The sequence below is a fragment of the Amaranthus tricolor genome, chromosome 6 (assembly GCF_026212465.1).
Source record: "Amaranthus tricolor cultivar Red isolate AtriRed21 chromosome 6, ASM2621246v1, whole genome shotgun sequence".
NCBI classification, from domain to species: Eukaryota; Viridiplantae; Streptophyta; class Magnoliopsida; order Caryophyllales; family Amaranthaceae; genus Amaranthus; species Amaranthus tricolor.
Window position 1 is genome coordinate 18528152 of NC_080052.1, and position 23572 is coordinate 18551723.

Below are 23572 nucleotides of genomic sequence, written 5' to 3' on the forward strand. Positions count from 1 at the left end.
TCTATTAAAAAGATTGAAAAATTACAAGTGGCATTCCCTGGGAGTCATCATCATCATCATCATCATCATCATTATATCTAGTGTATTTCGCTCATAGAAAACTATGATCAGTGTCTAAGGAGGGAAGAATGACGACAGCTCATGCCCATAGAGGAGAGTGCGGCCAAAGAGTCCCTCAGCTCGAGAAAGGTATTCAAGAGAGAGAAACCTGAAACTTACAAATAGAAATACGTACAAATAACTAAAAATGAAGATAAAATTAAAGAAGGAGGTAAGGAGCGATAATTAAAGGCAATGATCAATAACAAACGATGGGTAAAAGGGACGGGTTTAGTAATCTAAGACGTGCATAAGGCGCCGCCAACTGCCCCTATCCCTGCTCAGGTCCTTGGAGAGGTGAAGTTCATGCATGTCACTTTTTATTTGTTCCTCCCATGTTTTCCTAGGTCTTCCTCGACTTCTCTTGCCCTTCATTATGATGCATTTGATCCTTCTTACTGGGGCGTTATGTGTCTTTCTCTACACATGCCCAAACCATCTCAACCTATTCTCCCGCTTTTTTGCGGAAAGAGGTGCAACCCCTAACTTCTCCCTGAACTCCTGGTTTCTTATCCTATCCATCATAGTATTACCACACATCTATCTCAGCATACGCATTTCTGTTACTTCCACCCTCTGTTCGAAAACCTTCTTTATGAGCCAACATTTTGTCTCATACAACAACGCCGGCCTAATTGCAACGCGGTAAAGTTTACCTTTTAATCTCCTCGGGAACTTTTTATCACAAAGCACCCCGATTGCTACTCGCCACTTAAGCCAACCTGCTTGTATATGATTAGTAACATCTCCATAAATCTCCCCATTACTCTGAATCACTGATCTTAAATATTTGAACTTGGACGTACATGCAACAACTTCTCCCCCTATGGTTACCTCTGGCTCCCCTATCGATTCTGTCCCACTGAAATTGTATCGCAAATATTCTGTCTTCGTACGGCTTATGGGCAACCCCTTATCCTCCAAGGCTTCCCTCCACTCGTCCAATTTACTATTAGCCTCCTCCTTGGTTTCTGCGACCAAAACTATATCATCGGCGAAAAGAATGCACCATGGTACGATTTCCCAGATGGATTTAGAGATTTCCTCCATAATGATTGTAAAAATGAATGTAGTCCCACTTTAATTGGGAAAGACTCTGTCATACCCACCGGTGTATGTATGTTAGCCGACACTCTGTTATACATGTCCTGTATTACCTCAATGTACGTTCGTGAAATACCTTTATTCTTGAGGTTATCCTAAACGATACTTCGTGGTATGCTATCGTACGCTTTCTCCAGGTCAATGAACACTAGATGCAAATCCTTCTTTCGCTCCCTATACTTTTCCATCAATCTCCTCAAAAGATGAATTGCTTTGGTGGTTGATCTTCCTGGCATGAATCCGAATTGGTTCTCTCTAATTACCGTCTCTCGTCCTATTCTTTTCTCAATCACTCTTTCCCATACTTTCATAGTGTGACTTAGAAATTTGATCCCTCTATAGTTCCCACATACTTGTGCATCACCCTTGTTTTTAAACAGTGGGATAAGTGTGCTAACCCTCCATTTTTCTGGCATCTTAATAGACCTCAAGATGACATTAAAAAGGTTAGTAAGCTAATGAATTCCCTCCTTTCCTAAACCCCTTCACACCTCAATCGGAATGTTATCAGGTCCAACTGCCTTTGATCCCTCCATTTTTTTAAGAAATTTTCCTACTTCCGCCGTGGTAACATCAATAATCGACCCATTTTTTTGCCAAATAAATTTATGAGATTTGCTAAATATTAATTATTTGACAAGTTTTTTACATCCTGTCATTTTCTACCAATTAAAACAAAAAAATAAAAATCAAACACCAAAATAAGATGTTGTTTTAATTGTCTCTCAATGATTTAAACAATTGTAATTTTTTAATATCTTCCCTTTTAAATTTTATCACAATCACATTGTTAACATTAATTTATATGCATTATTGTATTTTCTTTGTATGTATTTACATACTTACACATCCATGTATTGCATGGGCATACATACTATTCTAATCTAATTAAATCTAAATCTAAATAAATAAAAAGAAATGAAGTATAACAAATTAGTTTGCAGCATGTAAAAAAAAAGGGAAGGAGTTGAATTGAGAAAGCAAAACAAAAGCAAAGCAAAGCAAAGAGTAACAACATATCAGTTTTCAGTTGCGAGCTTGTCGGACAGATCACGGTGGTTCTGTTCTTCCATCATTTCTACATCTTCCGCGACCGTCACCAAAGGGCAACGATTATATTTGAGATCTTTGCCGAAAAAACACATTTGTACTCAACGGGAAACGATTTCTGTTAGCATTTCTAATGGGGTGATTGGTTTGGCTTTAAGACATTTTGGTTGACATTTATTTATATTTGTTTGGTTTGACGGAAAACTACTAAGCTAATTTGGGAGAAAATGAAAATGTTGGGATGGCAGAGGGGAGGAAAATGGTTTCTCCTGATTTAGAGAAAATTTTTGTTAACGAATAGAAAATACTTTTTGCACCCAAATTTTCTATTTGAATTCCTTGTCAAACCAAACCAGAAAAACAACGATTTGTGAGCTATAGTTGGAAGGTAGTCATCATCATCAACTTAATATTCCGCTCAAATACAGGGTCTGGGTGAGAGAAGGTGACTGACAATTCATACCCGTACTCTTTGCAAATAGAGGACTAGAGGAATATGGTCAATTTTACCCAAAATTTAAGAACCCAACATAAGGAGGAATATGAGTGACATTATTGCCTCAAGAGTAAAAAAACCCTGCAGAAAAACAACACCGACAAAACTAGGTCTAAAACAATATAATAAATACGATGAGTAAATACAAAAACAAAACGAAACGAGTAAGAAGCAACTAGCCACTAAGGCAACCTAAAAAAACTATTAGTAGTATGAAATATAGATTGACGTCTCCAAGTATTTCTATCCCTAGTCAGGTTCGCAGAGAGGGGCAACTCATTCAAGTCGTTCTTAATTTGCTCGATTCTATTTTGTGGGCACGCATGAGGTTAAGGTTATTAAAATAACCTCTCTTCTTTTCCTTAGTATATATACTGATCACTTGTATTATCATAAGTTGTAACATTAACCTATTCTTCAAGGGGATTTAGAGAGAGAGTGAAAGCCTCAACAAAGATAAAGGTTTATGGATAGGATTTGGGGGTTTTTTTTCACTTTCTTCTTAGAGATCCAATTGAGTGTTCCTCCATTGATTGTATATGAAATCAAATCTTTACACATTAATGAAATTGTCTTTCAATTGTTATAGGTGGGGTTATATAGTCCAAGATTAGTTGATCTTGGGAGTTTCCTCACCTTCAAAACAATGTGGTGTCATTTCTCATTTTGGTTTAATATCTTTATCTACTTTGTGATTGTAACTTTCATAATTACTAGTTTGCACTAACAAAACACCCCGAATATCATCATATAATTCTGAATTATTGAATCTCATAAAACAAGCATAATTTTCTTAAATGTATTTGTTTTGCTATTGGGAAATGTCTGTAATTGTAAAGAAAATATTACGTTGTCGTGATTCAAACTTTTGAGGTCCTTTTCTGTTCTTTTGAATCTCCTTGATGTGGTTTGATTGGCTCCTACTAATTTTCTAGTCTGCCACTAGATGGTGGTTTTATAAAGTCTTTGTGGTTGAGGTTCTCATTTATTTAGTGTTTCAAAATAAGGAATGACAGAGTGATGTACCCAAGTAAAATAACCCAAGCTGATTGCAATGTAACCTGATCTCGGACAATGTTTTTTTGAAACTTGTTTAGGGACACTTCTTGTGCTCATCTTTTAATTGTTTGAATTTTAAAAACTAAACAATATTGTTGGTAATTCTCAAATGGTTTTATGTTTTCCTGATTTTTCAGAATCTTGAGTTTACTTCTGATTGGAGGCAGGTGCTATGGAGTGTGTGGTTCAGGGAATTATTGAGACCCAGGTGAATTCCGTGGCAGCTTTTTCTTTCTGATATTTATTAGTTATTTCAGTTTTAACAGAGTGAGATTGTTTTTATCCTGCACTAGCTTTGCTGTAGTTAGCTTAATTGGTTGTGCTGAAAGTATTAAAAATGTAGCTTCTCAGTAACAAAAATTATGTCAAACCTTACTACCTTAGGCATTCTATTTCACAAGGAGATGACAGAATATTGTACTACAATGGCTAGTCATTAGCCCTATAAGAAATGGTTTTCCCAACACTGAGAAGCATGCTATTTGCAACTCCACAATCTGAATACCACTACATAGTATTTTTTGAATACTCTTGGTTATAAGTTAGTAAAGCATATATCTCCAAGAATTCCATGATAATTATTAAGTGAAGTGATGGAAATGCGTAAGTTCGAAACATTTCCTTGCGCTGTAACTGGTTAATTTGAGTGGATACATCAGGATGAAGTGGCTTGTATTGAAGAGAGGTAATAACTGAAATTTTTTCTTTTCAGTAATGTATTAATGGAAACATTCTAAATCATGGATCCTTTTTATTATTTAGTACTTTTAGTAATGAAAATATTCTATTTTCTAATCATCCGAAAAAAATATTCTAATTTCTTAACGTAGAATGAATGCTAAATGTAGATTCAAAATACTTTACAATCATCGATCTTCTCTAAGAAGGGAGTGCTTGCAGTTTATGTCTGCTAATTTAAGTCACTTATTTGAAAGTGAAGTCCGTTCCTTATAAATATGAAAGCACAAGTGTGTTAGCGGATGACTACTTATGGAAGCACAGTGGTAGTGAAGGGCCTGTCTTACTATTGCTCCGAGCTGCTGTAAAATCTTACACGACAACATGACAAGTAAAGGAGTGCTCACTCTTCCTAAAGAGGGCCCTCTCTAGGGGTTGCTTTAAGTGATGGTGGGGAAGGGCATGTTCCTCTTTATATATTGGACAATATGAGTGGCAACACTAGCTTGGGTCCAACCCTCAAAATACTTGGCCAGCTTTCCGTCCTTTTGAGCTCCCTCCTAAGTGATTTATTATCCAACTTTTGAATGGGCTGCTAGGGATCCACAAAATCATGGAATTTCCTACTTTGAAGAACACTTTTTTACACAAAGAAATTACATAAAAACAGGGCATAATTTCACCTATAGACTAAGAGGATGCACAAATCAACAATAGGAATAGCTAAGTGAGCTATCACTGATGTGGATGCAAAGAAGGAGGATGAAAGAGAAAATGGAGGGAAAACAAGTTAGAAAGTGGGTAGAAATTTACTTAATAGTGTTCTCGTGTCGATGTGCTAGTACAATGTGCTTTCTAGTTATATTTGTAACTTGAGCATCAATTACGACTTACAACAATTACATATTTACATATGTGGTAGACCGAAAGAGGAGCAAAGGATAGAGTAAGAGGCAAGGGAAGGGGGAATTGGTTTATCAACCAATGGTGAGAAGGAGGGAACTAGGAAGGTGGCCGAGTTTTATCCACATTTTTCACTTTAAAGCAGAACAAATAGAATAGTTTATTCAATGTGGATATAGTCATACAGATATCGCATACTTTTGAATGTGGGTCAAGTTATTTTGCCTTAACTTTCATATAATTGGGATCTTTTTATGGTGGTTACACAAACTCTTCAGTGTTTGAATTCACTTTTTCAATACAAATTTTGTGCTGCAGCACGTGGAAGCGCTAGAGATTCTTCTTCAGGGGCTTTGTGGAGTCAATAAGAAGCCGTTAAGGATTCACGAGTTATGCTTAAAAAGCATCCCAATCCTTGGTAATTTTCTATCCTTTCTTTCTAGTTTTTATGGTGACTTTGATTATAGTATTTGCTTAGATTTTTCTATGCATTGTGTTTTGATAATACTTTTTGAATATTTGTTAGCAACTCAGTTGTAGAAATAATACTTAGCATCTTATAAACAAGTTTGGTAAGGCTCTACGTATGAGAAGAGACCTTTTCCATAAGATGTTATTTGATGGATCTTAGGTTAATAAAGTGATTCTTCCGTAACATCTATTCTCTTTGGAGATTGAAATACTATCTTAAAGATGAAAATTATATGGCAAAATCACCGTATATAAAATTATGTAAAATCAAAGCTAAATTACTCTTAAAAAACAAGAGTGTTCATCGTAGTCCAATGTACCAATCCGACAGTAATAAGAGAGAGGTTGTAATCATAATTTCTCTTGGAAAAATTCCTAAATCTTCTTGTCCTTTTAATAAATTCTTAGATTTGTTTGAATTAAGGTTAAAGTATCTTTTTTAGTTGCTACAATTATGATGTGATCCTATAACAACTATTAGCTCTCTAACTTGGTTTTAAAAGGCGTGCCTTGAATGGAGGCTTTAGGAAAATCACTTTACTTAATCTGGCCTCGGTAATAACATACAAAAGGCGCACGCTTTTGTGGTTCTTGTGCTTTATGCTCTTTTGGTTTTTATTTGAATAAAATGCTTTTTATTAATTTGTCATATCAAAATTAGGCAAAAATGTTGTCTTCTTTGAATAAAGAAAAGGATTTAATAGACTTATGGAGATTAAAAATGAAAAGGGGCAAAATGTGGATTTACTTACAATTTTATAACATTCTAGACTTGTCTCGCATGACCTCTAGACGATTGGATACCTTCCTTTTTTTTTTCCTTTTCTCTTATTCTATTTCCTTTCTTTCAAATTCATCTTCTTTTTATTCTTCTTCTTTTGGGATTATTCACCCTTTTTCTTCTCTTCGTATGGCTTCTTTGATTTTCTCTTTTATTTTCTAGTTTTTCTTTCTTTCAGTTTTCTTTTTCTTCGATTATTTGTCTAATGCTTTTGTTTAGTTTTTTCCCAATAATTTTCTTCATATTTTCTTTTAATTTCCCTTTTCTTCAATTTATCTCTCTTGTTTCTTCTAAATTTTTCATTTTTATCCTATTGTATGCTTTTTTTTTTCTTTCTTCTTTCATAATACTTAGATTGATACACTGCGTATCTTGTGCTATTTTCTAGAATTTTTTATATTAGCTTATGAGCCATAAGATGTGCTTCGCCTACAAACAGGTTGCACTTTCGTCTTGTCCTTGCGCCAATTCTCCAAGACCCTTTTGCGCCTCAGTGAGCTTTGCGCCTTTCAAAACCAAGCTTTCTAGTTATCTATGTGCTTCAAACCCGCGACCTCTCTAACCATTGAAAGGCTTTGATAATGATTCAGTAGGGATAAAGATTGTGACTTTAAAACTAGAATTTTTTGTTAGGCCAACCATTAATTATTTCACCATATTTATTGTTTAAATTTAAAAGCTTATTTGAAGACGTGTTGGTTCATTCAAAATCAATCTCTTTTGGTTTGTGTATGTTATGTAGCTCATAAAACCAATGAAGATGATGTAACGAGGCAACAACTGTTTGTTCATTGGCGTCATATAATATGGACTGAAGTAAAATGTGTCATTAATTCATGTGCACTTCGTTTTTATAAGTTCTATATGATGTTTTCTATTAAAGGTCAGTTAGAAAAACTTCTTTGTTATTACAAGGGAAATCTTGCATACATCCAACATTCCAAACTTCGTCTAGATGATCATGCATGGTTTGGATTATAGGAAAACCAATTAAAGTGATGAAAGCTGAAAATAGGTGTACATACAAGTTTAAAACGTATACATGTTTTTGGTATGGGAAAATTTTATACATATGCTCCAACTCATTATAATTATATTTGAACATAAGGTCAAAAGCTTTACCGTAGTTTCTAAGAGAAAAGTTATCTTGTGTATGGTGCCAATTAATTTATAATCTAAAGACTTGTAATCGTTTTCCACTTTATCTAATTGGAGTTGTAGATTCTCTTCAGTGGAAGATTTCAAAGCTTTGACCTCAAGTTTAGGATCCTCTTGGAAAAATCTATTCCCTTGTGTACTTATTTGTAGCTAGTTTTCACAGATTCTTTATTAACGTCATACTTGAAATCTGCTATTTTTGTTTTCAAATCCATAGCTTTTTCATTAGCTTCTTACACCTTGTTAAAGTTCTTAGACTTGTCTGTGACTTTGTTTTTAAGCAAGCTTTTCACCGTGGTACATTTTTTGTTGGATCAGTCATTATAAAAAAATTTATAGGACTAGTTATGGTATGTACTCTTAACAACTATAATTAAGAGCCACGGTCTTGTGTTTATGACCTAGAGCCACTGTTTGTAACTGTGATTATAACCTTTAGCCACACTATGTAACTATTGCTAGGAGTATTATTTATTACCTTTGATCACTTTGTTAATTATTTGCATTATAAAGTCATGCCTCACTTTTATTAATATCACTAGATTTGTTTTACAAATTAATTTTCAGTTCTCTATGTTGAAAGGTAATGAACCCATAAAATTATAATGAGACTGTTCCGTTACATAAGGTCAATCAAATTTTGAGCTTACCATTACAGGAAACCCCTTTATGTAATAGGTGATTTTATATGTTAGAGTGAGAACCATAATAAGCTGCAATTCTAATTAGCTACTATAACCTATTTTCAAATATGTATTTAGTTCTAAGAGGTCTATTATCAATTTTAATTCAAATATGCTGTATAAATGTTGAATTACTATGATGACATGGATTTCAAGTTAATTCACTTTGCTATGTCCGTGAAATGAGTAGTAACACCGTGAGATGTTGTGTCGAATCGTAACACCGTGAGGTGTCGTGTCCGCAACATTGCATCCCTTACTGCAATAACGACAATATCCACAATTCTTTTCTATGATTGAACCCTTTACATCATAGCTATGTTACTTAGACTTAGGTACGTGTACCGGTGATACGGCAAAATAATTTAAAAGGTATGCCAAGCATTTTTATCCTTAAGAGGAAGGAAAAAAGAAACAAAAGGAGCAGAAATACAAAAATAGTTAAAGAGAATAACAATTGGGTTTACGAAACGATGTCGTACCCTTGTGCAATCTGGCGTACCGGACACGTATCCAACACCGGTATTTGTACCAGCCATACCACACACCGGTGAGCCGGCCAAAATGGAGGGTTCTTGTAACATTGCATCATAGTGTAAAAGCAAGCCCGCATCACATTGGTCGCATTGTAATAGTATTCAAAAAAATATTGATATTGCCCGCGTTGTAAAGGTGTAAAAAATCTGCATTTTGGGCCGTATCAAGGGACATATTACGCTTTTGACCAATATTTATGATAACCGCATCACTCTTGTTACCACATCACCGTTCCATTACCGCGATTGCAACCATTACAACATTTTTACACTATCCTTAACATTCTAATAACAATTTTACTTAAAAATAAAGATTAAGAAGGAATAAAGCCATAACTCTGCCCTATTCTCAAACCCTCTGCGGAGCTCTACCCTACCCGCATTTCCTTTTTTTTTAAGGGGGTCGCAGAAATGTCTCCACCTCCCGCCAAAGACTACCATGATTTCCGAACGAACCCAGAGAGAGTCGAGGCTTGTCTAACTCTTAGCTAGTATACCGAGTCTGAGGACGAAAGAGTCTTCCTACGTTCTTTGCAGGCTGCCTTCTTTCATGGTGAAGGTAAGGTAACGCTGTGATTCTTGCTCAAAAAACAAACCGAAGGCGTTCGAGTTATTGGCTCGTTTGATCTGGCAGCATTCATGAGTCGCTCGTTCGTAACTGATTCCCTCCTAGCGAAAGAGCTATTGTCGAAAGCTTTTCGTTTACACCGGTTCTTCTAGCTCCAATCGAGAAAGGAGAGCCTTACACATGAAAGGAGTTGTATATGAGTTTGGTAAAGCATTCACCTGTCGAGAAACTATAAACTCTCCCGCAAGCGTCCTTCTTAGGTCAGCAGTTGGCTTTGGCCTTGCTTGTTCGGCCGGCAGGATTTTACAAAGTGCCATACCTTATCAAACATATCCCCATAAAGACGCTCTAGCATATTTGATCTAGAGACAGGATGTAGCACCAGGCGGGCTGTTAGCCAGTGTGTATCATCTTACGAGAATAGAATACGGTGTGGATCAACCAAAGCTCTCAAATAAAGCTATTGTTACCAGCAAAGTTGTTAAATTCGCAATTCGAATCATAGAATTGTACGATTCCGATTGCACCAACCGAGTTGAATCGAGGTTAAAGTCGCTAGTAAAATTGTTCGAATCAGTTTAAATCCTTAAAATCACAGAGTTATACGATCTTAACTAATTTGGAAAATGGGCACTTCACGCGACAATTCTTAAATATTATAGGCCATGCGATAGTTCTTGACCTATTTGATATTTTCAAATTGGAAGAAATGTCTCTTCACATCGTCTTTCACCGTTCTTCGTCAGTTTCTGCAATTCTTCTCGCCATTTTTTTTCTTCATATCTACTCAAGCATTCGTGTCATTCATCCCCAAACCCACTTGTATGTGATTTTTCCCTTTACTTTCTCTCTTTGATTTTGAATTGTAGATTGATATTATTTTTTGATTTTGATTTCTTAACTTTTTTTAATGTCAGGTTTGATTTTGAATTGTCTACCTTTTATCCTTATTTCTTTTTGTTTTGATTCGAATTAAAGGTTTCATTTTGATTTCTTATAATTTTGATTTATGTCATTCATTATTTCCTGGTCATGTCGCCATTATGAATCATGTTGAGTTTTTTGTTATGATTTTGATTGTGTATTATTTTGATTTTGATTCAAACTTCGTCCTTTGAATTCTTTTTTTTTCCTTTTATGTGATATTATTTTGACTCTATTTATGTTAATATAAACAAATTATTTGTCTAATATTGTTACTAAGACCTCATTGTTTTTGTAATGCAAAAGCACTGCAAAAAAATGTTTCTTGGTGGTGAAAATTAATTTATGCACTCTTTTTGTCTAGGTCTGTATAGACCCTAACTCAATTTGTCTGTTTTTTTGTTAAATGATATTGAATACTAGTAAGAGTTAGATATTTTATGAATTATTGCAAAAATAATTGATACAAATGAATCTAAGTGTTTTTTACATTGAAAATGTCTAAAGAATAAATACAAACAACTATTACTTCTTAAGCCTGCAAAATATGTAGAATCGGTCGATTTTACGATTCGATTATGAGAATTGCTTTCGTTTCAAAGTATAATCCCGATTTGAACAACCTTGGTAATCAGCACCATCTTTCTACTTGCTGGCACTGAAGGCAAAGCTTATGAGTACAGGGAATGAACCTGCGAGATTAACCTTTGTTCGGACAGGATATCTTCCGCATCCTTGACATGTTGTTATATTATATTTTTGTCATTTCTTGTGGAGTAGTCTACCGATGAAGCATATTTTTTACATTTGACTTGTTTGGCTCGACATGAAGTTCTCCTCTCTAGGGCCTTAGCGAGCTTTTCCTAGCATATATTTATCTCAGGGTCATGTCTAGATTTGTCTGTGTACTGTCAACATCCTCATTGCTTCTGCAATTCTGCTAGCTCTATGTTCTCGATCTATATTTTCTTACCGGCTCCTCTTTCATGCATTGGAGTTTAGAGACCTCGGCAACATAATGTCCAATTTCACTTTGGCACAGATTTATTGCAGATATAGTATGTTTTCTTCATGGTCCATTCGTTGTCATTAGTGATTCTCCTAATGTCCAATCTGGTTACTATTGTCTTATTATTAAAATGACATGGATATGCATGAGAAGTTTTTGACTTATATTATATGATGTTTTTTAAATGAGCTGGAAATATTGAATCAACCATTCCAACTTGCAGGATATGTGTCTTCTGAGGTTCAACTTATCTGTGATCTGGAGCAGCAACCTGAGCCTACTTGGTATGCAAAATTTTCTTTTATTATGTTGTTTGCTCTGGTTCATTTTGATGTACAAAGAGATTTGTATTATGCAGGATTGTTCGTTATGTTGGTGGCGCAATAAGAGGTGCTGGTGCTGAACAGATCTGTGTTCTAGTTCGGACCATGGTCGAAAGCAAAGTTAGCAAGAATGCCGTCCCTTGGTTTTATTCTATTGGCTATAAATTGGATTATGAACTGTTACGGGTGGGTTTTTCCTTCACTTTCCATAGAGGTGCTCCGATGACTGTTACTGTCTCCTCAGTCAATAAGCTGCCGAAGTTGCATGCAATTGATGAAGCTGAACCAATCACATTACGAAGACAAATAGTTGAAATTACAGCTCCTGCTACAGATGATAACTATGCTGAAGTCGCGACAGCTGTCTCTTCATTCTGTGAATACCTTGCTCCGTAAGCTTGCATTTTTAATGTAATTTATTTGTGAATTTAGTTTGCTTGATCTGTTCTATGTCAAAGCTGAATATTCCTTTTTCGTGGAGCAACTTCAGGCTGTTACACTTGTCAAAACCTGGTGTATCAACTGGGATCGTCCCTACAGCTGCTGCTGCTGCTGCATCTCTGATGTCTGTCGGAGGAGGCACAACTGTTTAGCTTCTAATGAGCCGGTAGGGTAAGAAACTATTGTATCATTTCTTGGGAGGTTTATATAAGTGGGAATTCTTTTTTATAGATAAGTATGAAGCACAATCACTTGGTGGACCCCAGCCATTTAGATGCTGATCAGTGATGATTTATAACTATGTCTCGTCTGTGTTGGAGACACCAAGTAGGGACTATAAATTACGCGTCTGACAGAGAATCCTCCTAGGCTATGGACTTGAACTTGCTGAAGTGTCATAGCCTAACATGGAAATTTTTATTAAATAATTGAGTTTGAGACGTATTAGTTTTTAACGAGTAGAAGTATATCCAAGCTCAATTCAAATTGTTCTTAACCACAAGGTCCACAACTAGTCCGCCATACCTAGCGCAATTATTGGCTACTGACTACAAACTATGTTGCGTGGACTCGAGTACTGATGTCGGATACTAGTACGTGTCCGAGTATAGTATACATCTAAATATTCAATTTTACGCCTAAAATGAAGTTTCTAAGTGCGATACCAATGTCTGAGCGTCAAGGATCGGACACTGGTACGTGAAGCAAAATGAAGAATCTGAATAACATAGACTGCAAATGATTCATTTGTCCTCATATCTCCCCCCCCCCCCCCCCCCCTCTTTTTCCTTCTGTTTTGGTGTAATTGAAGAGGTGATATTAGTCACCCTAACGCTTTGGATTACGGGTTTGTAGTAGACTTAGAAAGGGAGCAAAATGGGGAGTCGGTGTGCCATATGCTAGGGAAATAATGCCTGTATTCAAATAATAATATAACTCGAGTTTTTTTGTTGTAGGGCACATATATATCATGATTACACACTTGGAATGGTGACTACAAGTCCAACCATAGCTGCAAATAATATGATCATCAATCCTGCAAAGTTCATTACGAGTGCTTCTTGGCTTCGTTTGAGATTCAAAAACGTAAACTTTTCTATCAAACCCATCATGGCTGTACATATTGCCAGTATGAATATGAAAATGCCCAAAAACTTGTGCCATGGGGCTACTGCTTCTCTTGCCGCTGATTTCGAATGTGGAAACGCAAATGTGAAGAATGAGATTATCCACTGAAACATCAAGATTTGACATATTATCTCATTGAATTATCAAAAAGGTTAGTTTCTATTTGTATACACATTCTTAGCAATTAGTAGTTAGTAGTTTACCTGCAAGCCGTACAGGCAGATGGTGCTTATACCAACCCAAGAATGAAGAGTATATATATGTGGTATTGATAGCTCTTGATGAAACTTGAATACTGCATATATTCCAACGATACCGCTCATAAGAGCTATCAGATGAAGTATCAAATGAACCTTCTTTTGTGTGCTTTTTGCTCCTGGGACTGTTTTGTATGCCATGATTGCTATTTTGCATTATGAAAATTTGAATTATCTTCTAGCCCCATGAGATTTGTTGTTTTTTTAATAGCTATATTTTCTCCTTTTATGTGATTGATGACTTTTTGGGAGAAGTGCAGATATTTATTAAAACTCAGGATAGTATAAAATATTGAACAAAAATATAACCTCACAAAGCTTAGTTTATGCAGAGTAGGTAGCGAACAAACCTTGTCCACCAGTGACAATGACCCCAATAACCATTAGAAGCGGGTGAACCTGCAAACATAGCGTAAACCAAATATGATACATGCTAGCAGCTCAACATACACTTAAACCACAATCAGTTGCACGGTCCAATGAATCAATTGTTCGCAACTACTACACCGTCACATTTATTTTGCTATATTTTTTGTCGAATGTTCGTTTTTTTACGACGATGAAGAAAAATGAGCAGGACGTTGTACCATAATAAAGTAACACAAATTAAACCGGTGAGACATACATACATTGAAAATTTGCGGTTTGATATGAGAACGAAAGGCAAGGCCTTCCCGGAAGTGTAGCAGCCAAACAAGCACCAAAGCAACGAGCACGGCAGCCACCAAATGAGCGAGTATGACCGGAATCACTGAAGCTTTAGATTTGCCTGTGGCAGCCATTAGAGATGTGGAAAGTAAAGACAAGAGTTATTATCACTTATAGAAGGGTTTAGAAGAAAAGTAGGGTCTTGGGAGTTTCCCTAGCATTTAGGGGATGTGGTTGTATGAATTTTCAAATCAGCTAATCCACTCAGAGACCGTTTCTTTGAGAAGCGTATTTCAAATCCAACCCATTAAAGATTAATGTCTATTTACCGTATTCTTAATGCCTATATATATTTTTAATACTTACTTATCGTATCCTTAATATTTACTTTTAATATCGTAAATGTCTACTTACATCTTCTTAATGCTTACTTATAATATTTTAAAAAATATATAATAGTTCACAACAATTTGTGTTTTCAAATGGCTAAGCTCTGATTCTGATTAGTTGCACGTCATTTTCAAGCATTAATATCATTACTCGTCAGCTTTATTCTGTTCTGGTTATAGTTCTTGTAGTTTAGTACAGTTGCAATCAAACTCTATTTTCGGCTTATAAATTTGGTGGGTCCATTGTGGAAAATTCCTCACCTTTTTTGGTTTCATAATTGAGGTTTAATCTGCAAATAAAGTTATTAATTAGTTAAAAGTGAAAACAACTTGGCCTAATATAGTTTGGTACCTTATCTATCACAATTCACATTACTTGTGCCATAGAAATTAACTTATTGCTGGTAGTGGAAAATGGTATGTTTGATTTACACGAGACTTTTACAGCCTGTTTGGTAATCAATACTAAATGGTGAAAATGACAATGAAATATTAGTGTAATTTTAGTAAGAATATCTCTTGATAAATTTAATGGCCATACTTATTCTCTTTCAACAAACTCATTTACTTCATAAAATTCATTCCAATACATTACCACTTAAACATGTGGTATAAGGTGATAATGAAAAATTAAGTATAAAAAAACTTTTTTATGATCAAACTTTCATTATCATGGTAATGACATGATACATATCATGAAAATTTATACTACAAATCAATAGGCCGTTAGAGTATTTGGTAATCGATTTATGAGTATTGCTATCGTATGGGGATAGGAGTGCATTATTTCGTATGTCAAAATGGCTGAATGAGTGCCTAGTAGAGGTGATGTCGAGTCATTTGTAAACAAATGAAAATCGAGCAAAACTTAATGATAACAAAGACATTGAAAAGGAGAAGTATTTCTTGAGGTAATGCTTCTACTCCCTCTAATGCAATATTGAGTTTCGATTCAAAATTGTCATCTACATTGTTTTTGGGTGTTCATGTTCAAGCTTCAAAAGGGTTCTTGTGGGTGATATTCATTGTTTTTTATTTCCTTGTAATTATTACAAATTACTACGTATTATAATCTTATATTTATAGTTTCGTTAAAGGTATGGCGATAAACTTTTAACTTTAATCACCAAATGAATAGTAACTTTAAAGATTGTGTTGCAACACTTTATTAGTCACTTGGAAATCCAATACAAGATTGTAGACATATGAAAACTATGATGTTTTTCTCACATTCATACTTAGCTAATGAGTTGAAAATCACAGAAATTTAAATAATCTAATTTATATGTCTTTTTTTAAAAAAAACTATCTTATTTAAATCTTTTTGCAAAAAACTACCTAATATAATACAAATGTTTGCAAATAACTACCTATTAACAATTATCGTTTATTGACTGTTACCTTAAACCTTTGACCAGCACGTAAAGTGTCACGTGAGTTATCAAAACACTCTTCTTCTTCGATTAAAACACAATTACTCCTAATAGAGCTCTTTTGCTTTAAACCCATCATTTTTTAACAATTTCATAACTTTAGGTAAAACCCTTTTCCTCAAATCTCCTTCTCTTTCCTTTAAATTTCCGCCATTAATGGCTGCCTTCAAACACAAGCAACAACCCATTTGCGCATTTAAATCTTGCTTAATGGAGATCGACCCAAGAAAAGAATCAAGCAAAGGAACATAACTTAATGAAGAAAGTGATGAAACAGCAGAATTCTTCGAGTAGGTACTAAATGGATACTTAAACTACACTGAAAATGGCTGAATTCTTCGAGTTTGATGAATCAGAAATCGTTTTCTCCGACAATTTCTCCTCCTTGGATGATGATCAGAGTACTTTCCATGAGTCCGATTCAAACTCAAGATCATTCATTCGTCGCAACAAGATCTTCTACTGGAAAAAAGAATCCTGCTCTGTTCTTGTCAATATTCCTGCATCTAATTTTAAATCTTCATCTCCTTCTTCTTCTTTTCGTTACGATGATAAAATCGATTTCGGTGCGCAATTTTCTGATAATAATGAGATTGTTCCTCCTCATGTGATTGTTGATCGAAGATCTAGGGATTTGAATACTTACGAGAGGAAATCGAGTAGAAATCGTGGCAAGAAATTGATCTATGTTCGGAATTCTGTTCTGGAATTGACTGGATTTCTTGAATCTTGATTGTTTAAAGTAGAGATTTTAAATACAGAAGGAAAATTTACAAATATTTTTGGCAGTTTTGAGTTTGTATAATTTCATGGAGTTTCCTCTGTGAATACTGTTTTTTTAATTGAAGAAGAAGAGTGTTTTGATAACAGTAATAGAAGTCATAACAGTAAAGAGGTTTTGGATGAACCACCTATCAAAAGAAACAAACCCATGAAAACTTCTAACTTCATGTAGATTGGTTGGAACCAACTAAGACTTAATTGCCTCAACTTTTCAGGATCAACATGTACCCCAAAAAGACCACACTAGGATTCATGAAATTCTCAAGTGTTCCAATCAACTTCTACCTGTATAAAAAAAAAAAATCTTATAGGTTGTGGTTTTTTTGGTGTTGCATTTTTACACAAGTAGATATAATTTATTTTCTACTATGTTTCAAACAGAGTAAAATAGCAACTTAAGTCCTTTCTTTTAACAAAAAATGAGATTATATGTTGCGGATCACCTAAAAACAACCACACTTCAAACTTATAGAGTAAGCATCTTTTTACATGTAAGATATCCCTATCAGTTCTTACTTCACATAAAACTCTTCAATTCTAGACCTTAAGAACTTTAGTCATCACAATATTAAGCACACTTGGGTTACTAAAACCTATTACTTATAAACGTCAAAGAGAGTTCGGACACATTAAATTCATAATAAGAGGTTAATCTTATGAGAATTGGATTCTCCTTGACTTAGGTTGACATCAACTAATTCCACTTGTGCAGTTGAATCTACTCATGTCCTAAATGAAAAACATCTAAATTGAGCTACTTTTCACATAATCAAAAATAAAGACACCATTTACAGTTAGTCTTTGCAGTAGGCTATAATTAAGAGCAAATCCATCATAAGTAATATCATAATTCAAGTTACCCTTCATCTATTTTAATATTCTTCTAATAGATATTCAATAACCGCAATATTTGTGTTGGGCTTTGTGCATAACCCTTGGAATCTTCAAATATGGTATTAGTACATTGGTATGACGGTATAACTTCAAACTTGGATCCTTAGGAGTTGAGATATGACTTTTGTCAAATACTCCCTCCTATTCAGCTTAAATATTCCATTTGACTTTTCACATTTGCCGAGACAACATTTTAACCCTTAATATCTTAAATTATTCTTAATTAAAAATTATAAAAAGTTGATATTAATAATCCTTGTATTGAGACGAATCAAACAAGATCCCACATGACTATGTTTTAACTTATAGATTAAGAGTAAAATACAAATTAAGAGTAATAAGTGAATAGTGCCAAAAATCAAATGGGACATTTAGGCTAAATAGGAGGTAGTATATGAAATCATTTGAGCAACTTATCAATAAAACGAACTTGACTCAATTTAAGTCTGTTACCATCTAATATGATCTTAGATCACATTAGCCTTCTTCATAACCTTCATTTGTAAGGATCTAGATAAAAAAATCATTTGTGTCTTGGAATTGTACTAAATAGCTCCAAATATGAACATATCATCTACTTATAGACAATTGATGAATCCTATGCCAAGAGCATAAACTTTCCTAAATACACATTTATCGGTTTAACTCAGTTTGAATATGAAGGACAATATATATTGCCTTATTCAATAGTTGATGCTACTATTTAGGTGCTTGTTTGAGTCTATGCAATGATTCGTTAAGTTTACACACTTTGTTCTCACAATATATACTGCCTTTGGATTATTTTATATAAACTTGTTATCTACTTTCCATACAAGAAAGTTATTTTCACATCCATTTGATGGATTACTACTTAGATGATTCATGCAAGCACAACCTGACCACCAAATTTTAGTTGATATTTCATCGATTGCGTAAGAACTAAATTGATTTTAATTGTGATTTTGCTTAAAAACTTATGAGACGATAGCCCTTGAACTTTTCAATAGTAATTTAAATATTAGACATCCGGTATTCGATCTGGATCAAAGCGTATATTTGGATTCAAATATTTGGTTTTTTTGAATTGGAATCAAATCATATTTTTCACTATCCGAAAAATCAAATGTTTACATTTTCGGATTTAGATTGATCTTGTATCCTATTTTGAGTACCCCTTAATATTATTATACATAGGTTAGTCTAATTTTCCATAACGTGCTATATCATTTATGATTAATTTTCATGATAAATGAAAAATTGCATTTTGATTACTTGAGCATATGGAATGGATGATTTGATTTGTTACGCGTAATAGACCAAGCCAAATCAAACCGTAGTTTTTAACATTTATTTTGGTCTATGGTTTAAATGGTTTGGTCTGATTTAGATATTTTATTTTTAATTATGGTTTCCATTCTGGTTTTAGTCTTTTATTTTTTAGACCAAACCAGACGGAAAACTGTTTTAGAGTAGGTTTGGATTGAAATAGTCGGTCCTAGTATTGCATGCCAACTTTTAATATAATTTTAATCTCAGATTTTTTTTATTCACAATATTATATATACCACTTTTGGATAATTTATTCGATTTTTGGAAATCGAATAATTCGGAGTGAGTATCCGGCCGAATACCAGATCTGGATCGTAATATTGGTAACCGGATATTCGGATTATTTGATTTTTCAATTTTTATTTTTTATTTTTAAAGTACATATCATTTTTAAAATTTTGTTCAGGTTGCTGAATTTACTAATATGTACAATTATCAATTATAACTAATTTGCATAACTAATTTATTATTAATAAATTTAGAATTTTGAAAATCAACTCTATTCCGAAAATAATTTGTTTTCAAAGTATCAAAAATAAGTTTGATTAAAGGAAAAAACAAAGTGAGCTTAAATATTTAAGTGTAAAAAAACGTAAATTCTTTTTTAAAAAGCCAAAAAAAAAAAGAATTTAATCGGATATCCTGTATCCGATTCTAATTAAATCAAATATCTGAATTCTGGATGTCTGATTTTTTGGGATTGGAACTGGATCATGATTAATTTCACTATCCGAAAAATCGAATATTCGAATTCGAATTGATCCGGTATTCGATTTTAAACACTTCTAATTTAAATAGTTTGATCACCATGTTCAAAATGATACCCAAAATTGTAAATTAGAATCACTAAATATTGTGTAAGATACATTTAAACGTTTAGTGTAACTTAAAATTATTAAATATTAAGATATGGTAAAGAGATTAAATGTTAAATTTGTGTTAGGATTTATATAATTTATCTTTTTGCCCATTTTAGTTGATATTTGTCCATTAAAAGCTTACATTTTATATTTTCTTGATGCAATTATGGATAGCCCACAATTCAAGGCAAAGAAAGAAAAGCATAATTGCATCATTGCACTTGCTCAGCCTATTGAACCAATGGAACTTGTTGACTTTTGTTTGAAGAATAAAGAGGATCACCTTCAAAATGGATTAAAGAGGAACATAAAAGCATGGGAAGACCAGGAGGGAACAATAGAAGATCTTCCAACAACCATCAAACAGAACAGGAACAGAGGCCTGTTCCCAAGTCAGCAAACAACATAACAAGCAGAACACCAACCTGTCTACTAGCCCACCCTGCGAGCCTTGGAACGCCTAGCCTGGTGCACGTATGAACATGGAAATCCAAGGGATGGCATCTTTAGACATGAGACAAAAAGCCCAGACCCAAGGATGATGGTGCTAGCCCTCACAGAACCCACGAGAACAGCTACAAGGTCGTGTGTTCTACAGATATTTGATAATGGCTGATTTCAGAATACTTAGTCTATTTTATGTTTCTGTTTTAACGTTCATATATTGCAGGTGTTTAAATTAATAAGGCATGGGGTTAGTTATGTTTGTTAGGCTCCCCAAACTAGCCGTTAGAGCTCTATATAAAGGAGCAACCTCATAGTATCATAATTGAGTTTTGGTTAATGAATTTTCATTCAAAGTAATTGAGTGCAATTACAATCCTGGGTGAGTTCTTTGTGAGTGAAGCAAAGAGGGCATTCGGTTTTTCCATGAAGGTTAAGAGAGTGAATCTTAATCTTAGTGTGAGGAAGAGGCCAGTGACTGAGTGAAGGTCACTTGTTTCTATCCACGACACAGAGCCATTCTAAGGAATTGTTCTTGTCACCCTTCTGTTTCATACAAACAGAAGGTTGTTCGTGTTTTTCATTATGACAAGGGTGTTCTTGGCAACGTTCTTGAAGGGGATACAAGGGTTCTTGGATCAACCATCCCCATATTCGCATCAACTTGGTATCAGAGCTGTGTTCTGAGAAGGGACACGATCAAAAGGAGTCAAGAAAATCAGGTAATCAAGATCAATACTCACGTTCTGGTAAGGGTAATCAGGAAAATCAGGTATTGTGCAATTTCGTTTCAATTTCACAAATCCAGGTATGAATTCAATCTTATAATTTTGAAATTCAATTTCTCTTTGTTGATTACTCATTTGTGATTAAATAGTACACATTATACGTTGTCATTATATGAATTGGATTGAGGAATGAAAAATTCTGAAATTCTGATTATCGCATGAATGAATGTGCATCAATTTGATTTTTGATATTTTGTTTCTGAGTCATTATACATATCAAATTTTGTCAATTAATTCATTAGATTTGATTCTTGAACGTCCTAAGTGAATGTTTGTTGATATTTTGTCGACATTTGTAAACTGAATGTTCGAACATTGAGTCTTCGCTGAGAAAATTGATATATGCGATTTCTGATTCTTGAATTTCAATCTCTAATTGTTGTAGCTGTGATATCTGTTAGGAAGTGGATAGAATTTGTTGTGAATCATTGAATATTACGTTTTCTTTAAAAAAAATTGATCATAACAATCTAATTCAAGAAGTTTGTTCCGAAAAATTAGGGTTTTGCATTTGTGCGTTTGTTTTTGTTTCTGAAAAATTCTTGCATTGTGGTATTGAGAACATCATGAATACAGAAGAAAGGTTTGCTGAGATGGCCCTTGCCATTCAAAAACTTGCACAAGCAGTGACCAGACTTGTCCAAAATGAGGGAAAATTAACAAATCTTAAACCCCTATCTCCATATAAGACCATTTCTACTCCTACAAAACAAAAGAAGATAAGCTATGACTTGAACAAAAGTAATCGTCACGAAGGAGTTTTCAGAATGGGAGTGAGTCTGTGCATTTGTTCACTAAGAAAACTAATGAGAATCAAGTCCAACAGCAATCCAAAAACTTGAAATCATTAGAAGATAAGGTATTAGATCTTGAGTTGATTAAACCCTTGACTGTTGATGATATTGTGATAAACAAACTACATCAGGAAAGCCCACCTGCATACTGTGATGAGAATGATTTCCAATTCATGAAGACAAGAAAACAAGCTGTATTGTGAATAAGAGTGAATGTTATAAAGGATTTCAGAATGGGAGGAAATCTGTGCATCTGTTCACTAAAGAGATTAGTGAGGATCAAGCCCAACAGCAAACCAAAGCATTGGAATCATTAGAGGATGAAGCATTAGACACTGAGTTGATTAAAGCTATACCTATTGATGATGTTGAATTAAATGAACTACATTTGGAAAATTCATCTGAATGTTGTGAGATGAATGGTTTTTATTTCATGGAAGACACCATCATTGACATTCCTTTAGGTTGTAGGTACCATACAGGTGTTCAACAACAAGCTGTAGGGAAACTACAACAATAGGGAACAATAAGCATGACTTGCACCAAAGGAAAGTAACAATGCAATGACAAACCAAGCAAAGAAATCAAGCATGAGGAACTGCAAGAAGAAACTTTGCAATGGATGCATTTGGATTTCCTGGACAACTATGGGATCTCGAAGGCTTTCAACTTGGATGAATTCAGAGAACATGAGGGCAACGCAGAATTGAGGACAATTCTGTTTAAAGAAGGAGGGATTGATGCAATTATGGATAGCCTACAATCCAAGGCAAAGGAAGAAAATCATAATTGCATCATTGCACTTGCTCAGCTATTGAACCTATGGAACTTGCTGACTTTTGTTTGAAGAATAAAGAGGATCACCTTCAAAATGGATTAAAGAGGAACTTAGAAGCATGGGAAGACCAGGAGGGAACAATAGAAGATCTCCCAACAACCATCAAACAGAACAGGAACAGAGGCCTGTTCCCAAGTCAGCAAACAACAGAACAAGCAGAACACCAGCCTGTCTGCCAGCCCACCTTGCGAGCCTTGGAACGCCTAGCCTGGTGCACGTATGAACATGGAAATCCAAGGGATGGCATCTTTAGACATGAGACAAAAAGCCCAGACCCAAGGATGATGGTGCTAGCCCTCACAGAACCCACAAGAACAGCTACAAGGTCGTGTGTTCTACAGATATTTGATAATGACTGATTTCAGAATACTTAGTCTATTTTATGTTTCTGTTTTAATGTTCATATATTGCACGTGTTTAAATAATAAGGCACGGGGTTAGTTATGTTTGTTAGGCTCCCCAAACTAGCCGTTAGAGCTCTATATAAAGGAGCAACCTCATTGTATCATAATTGAGTTTTGGTTAATGAATTTTCATTCAAAGTAATTGAGTGCAATTACAATCCTGGGTGAGTTCTTTGTGAGTGAAGCAAAGAGGGCATTCGGTTTTTCCACGAAGGTTAAGAGAGTGAATCTTAATCTTAGTGTGAGGAAGAGGCCAGTGACTGAGTGAAGGTCACTTGTTTCTATCCACGACACAGAGCCATTCCAAAGGAATTGTTC

General features: G+C 34.5%; 4 protein-coding genes across 10 annotated transcripts; 2 read left to right on the top strand and 2 right to left on the bottom strand.

The window, feature by feature from the left end:
- Positions 1-639: 639 nt before the first annotated feature.
- LOC130815634 (uncharacterized) lies at positions 640-1149 on the bottom strand. Its single transcript, XM_057682124.1, has one exon. The coding sequence runs from the start codon at positions 1147-1149 to the stop codon at positions 640-642; it is 510 nt and encodes a 169-aa protein (XP_057538107.1).
- A 1977-nt stretch (positions 1150-3126) lies between these two features.
- LOC130815826 (mediator of RNA polymerase II transcription subunit 18-like) lies at positions 3127-13693 on the top strand. Of its 7 annotated transcripts, none has more exons than XM_057682325.1 (7): positions 3127-3211; positions 3946-4016; positions 5708-5807; positions 11743-11803; positions 11878-12234; positions 12333-12454; positions 13240-13380. In XM_057682325.1, exons 2-6 carry the CDS (start codon positions 3981-3983, stop codon positions 12433-12435), a joined length of 657 nt encoding a protein of 218 aa, XP_057538308.1. In that variant the 5' UTR covers positions 3127-3211; positions 3946-3980; the 3' UTR covers positions 12436-12454; positions 13240-13380. The 7 variants fall into 7 exon arrangements, with proteins under 7 accessions (XP_057538308.1, XP_057538307.1, XP_057538303.1 ...); XM_057682324.1 differs by having other exon boundaries at positions 12333-12449; XM_057682322.1 differs by having other exon boundaries at positions 3177-3418; positions 12333-12449.
- On the bottom strand, positions 13195-16326 carry LOC130815635 (probable ascorbate-specific transmembrane electron transporter 1). The gene is made up of 6 exons (XM_057682125.1): positions 16211-16326; positions 14967-14995; positions 14298-14437; positions 14019-14067; positions 13615-13814; positions 13195-13515 (listed from the first exon to the last, which is right to left on the bottom strand). The coding sequence occupies exons 1-6, from the start codon at positions 16324-16326 to the stop codon at positions 13258-13260; spliced, it is 792 nt and encodes a 263-aa protein (XP_057538108.1). The 3' UTR covers positions 13195-13257.
- Positions 16327-16463: 137 nt separating this feature from the next.
- On the top strand, positions 16464-16871 carry LOC130815636 (protein S40-1-like). The gene has a single exon (XM_057682126.1). The coding sequence runs from the start codon at positions 16464-16466 to the stop codon at positions 16869-16871; it is 408 nt and encodes a 135-aa protein (XP_057538109.1).
- The last annotated feature ends 6701 nt before the right edge of the window (positions 16872-23572 follow it).

Coding starts and splice junctions, on each gene's coding strand:
- LOC130815634 (XM_057682124.1), bottom strand. CDS start 1,149: ATGGAGGAAATCTCTAAATCCATCTGGGAAATCGTACCATGGTGCATT.
- LOC130815826 (XM_057682320.1), top strand. CDS start 3,981: ATGGAGTGTGTGGTTCAGGGAATTATTGAGACCCAG. Junction 5,808..11,742: donor AAAAAGCATCCCAATCCTTG/GTAATTTTCTAT, acceptor TCCAACTTGCAG/GATATGTGTCTTCTGAGGTT. Junction 12,235..12,332: donor TTCTGTGAATACCTTGCTCC/GTAAGCTTGCAT, acceptor GAGCAACTTCAG/GCTGTTACACTTGTCAAAAC.
- LOC130815636 (XM_057682126.1), top strand. CDS start 16,464: ATGGCTGAATTCTTCGAGTTTGATGAATCAGAAATCGTTTTCTCCGAC.
- LOC130815635 (XM_057682125.1), bottom strand. CDS start 16,326: ATGGGTTGTTGCTTGTGTTTGAAGGCAGCCATTAATGGCGGAAATTTA. Junction 13,815..14,018: donor CATTGTCACTGGTGGACAAG/GTTTGTTCGCTA, acceptor AATGCAAAATAG/CAATCATGGCATACAAAACA. Junction 13,516..13,614: donor TCTGCCTGTACGGCTTGCAG/GTAAACTACTAA, acceptor TTGATGTTTCAG/TGGATAATCTCATTCTTCAC.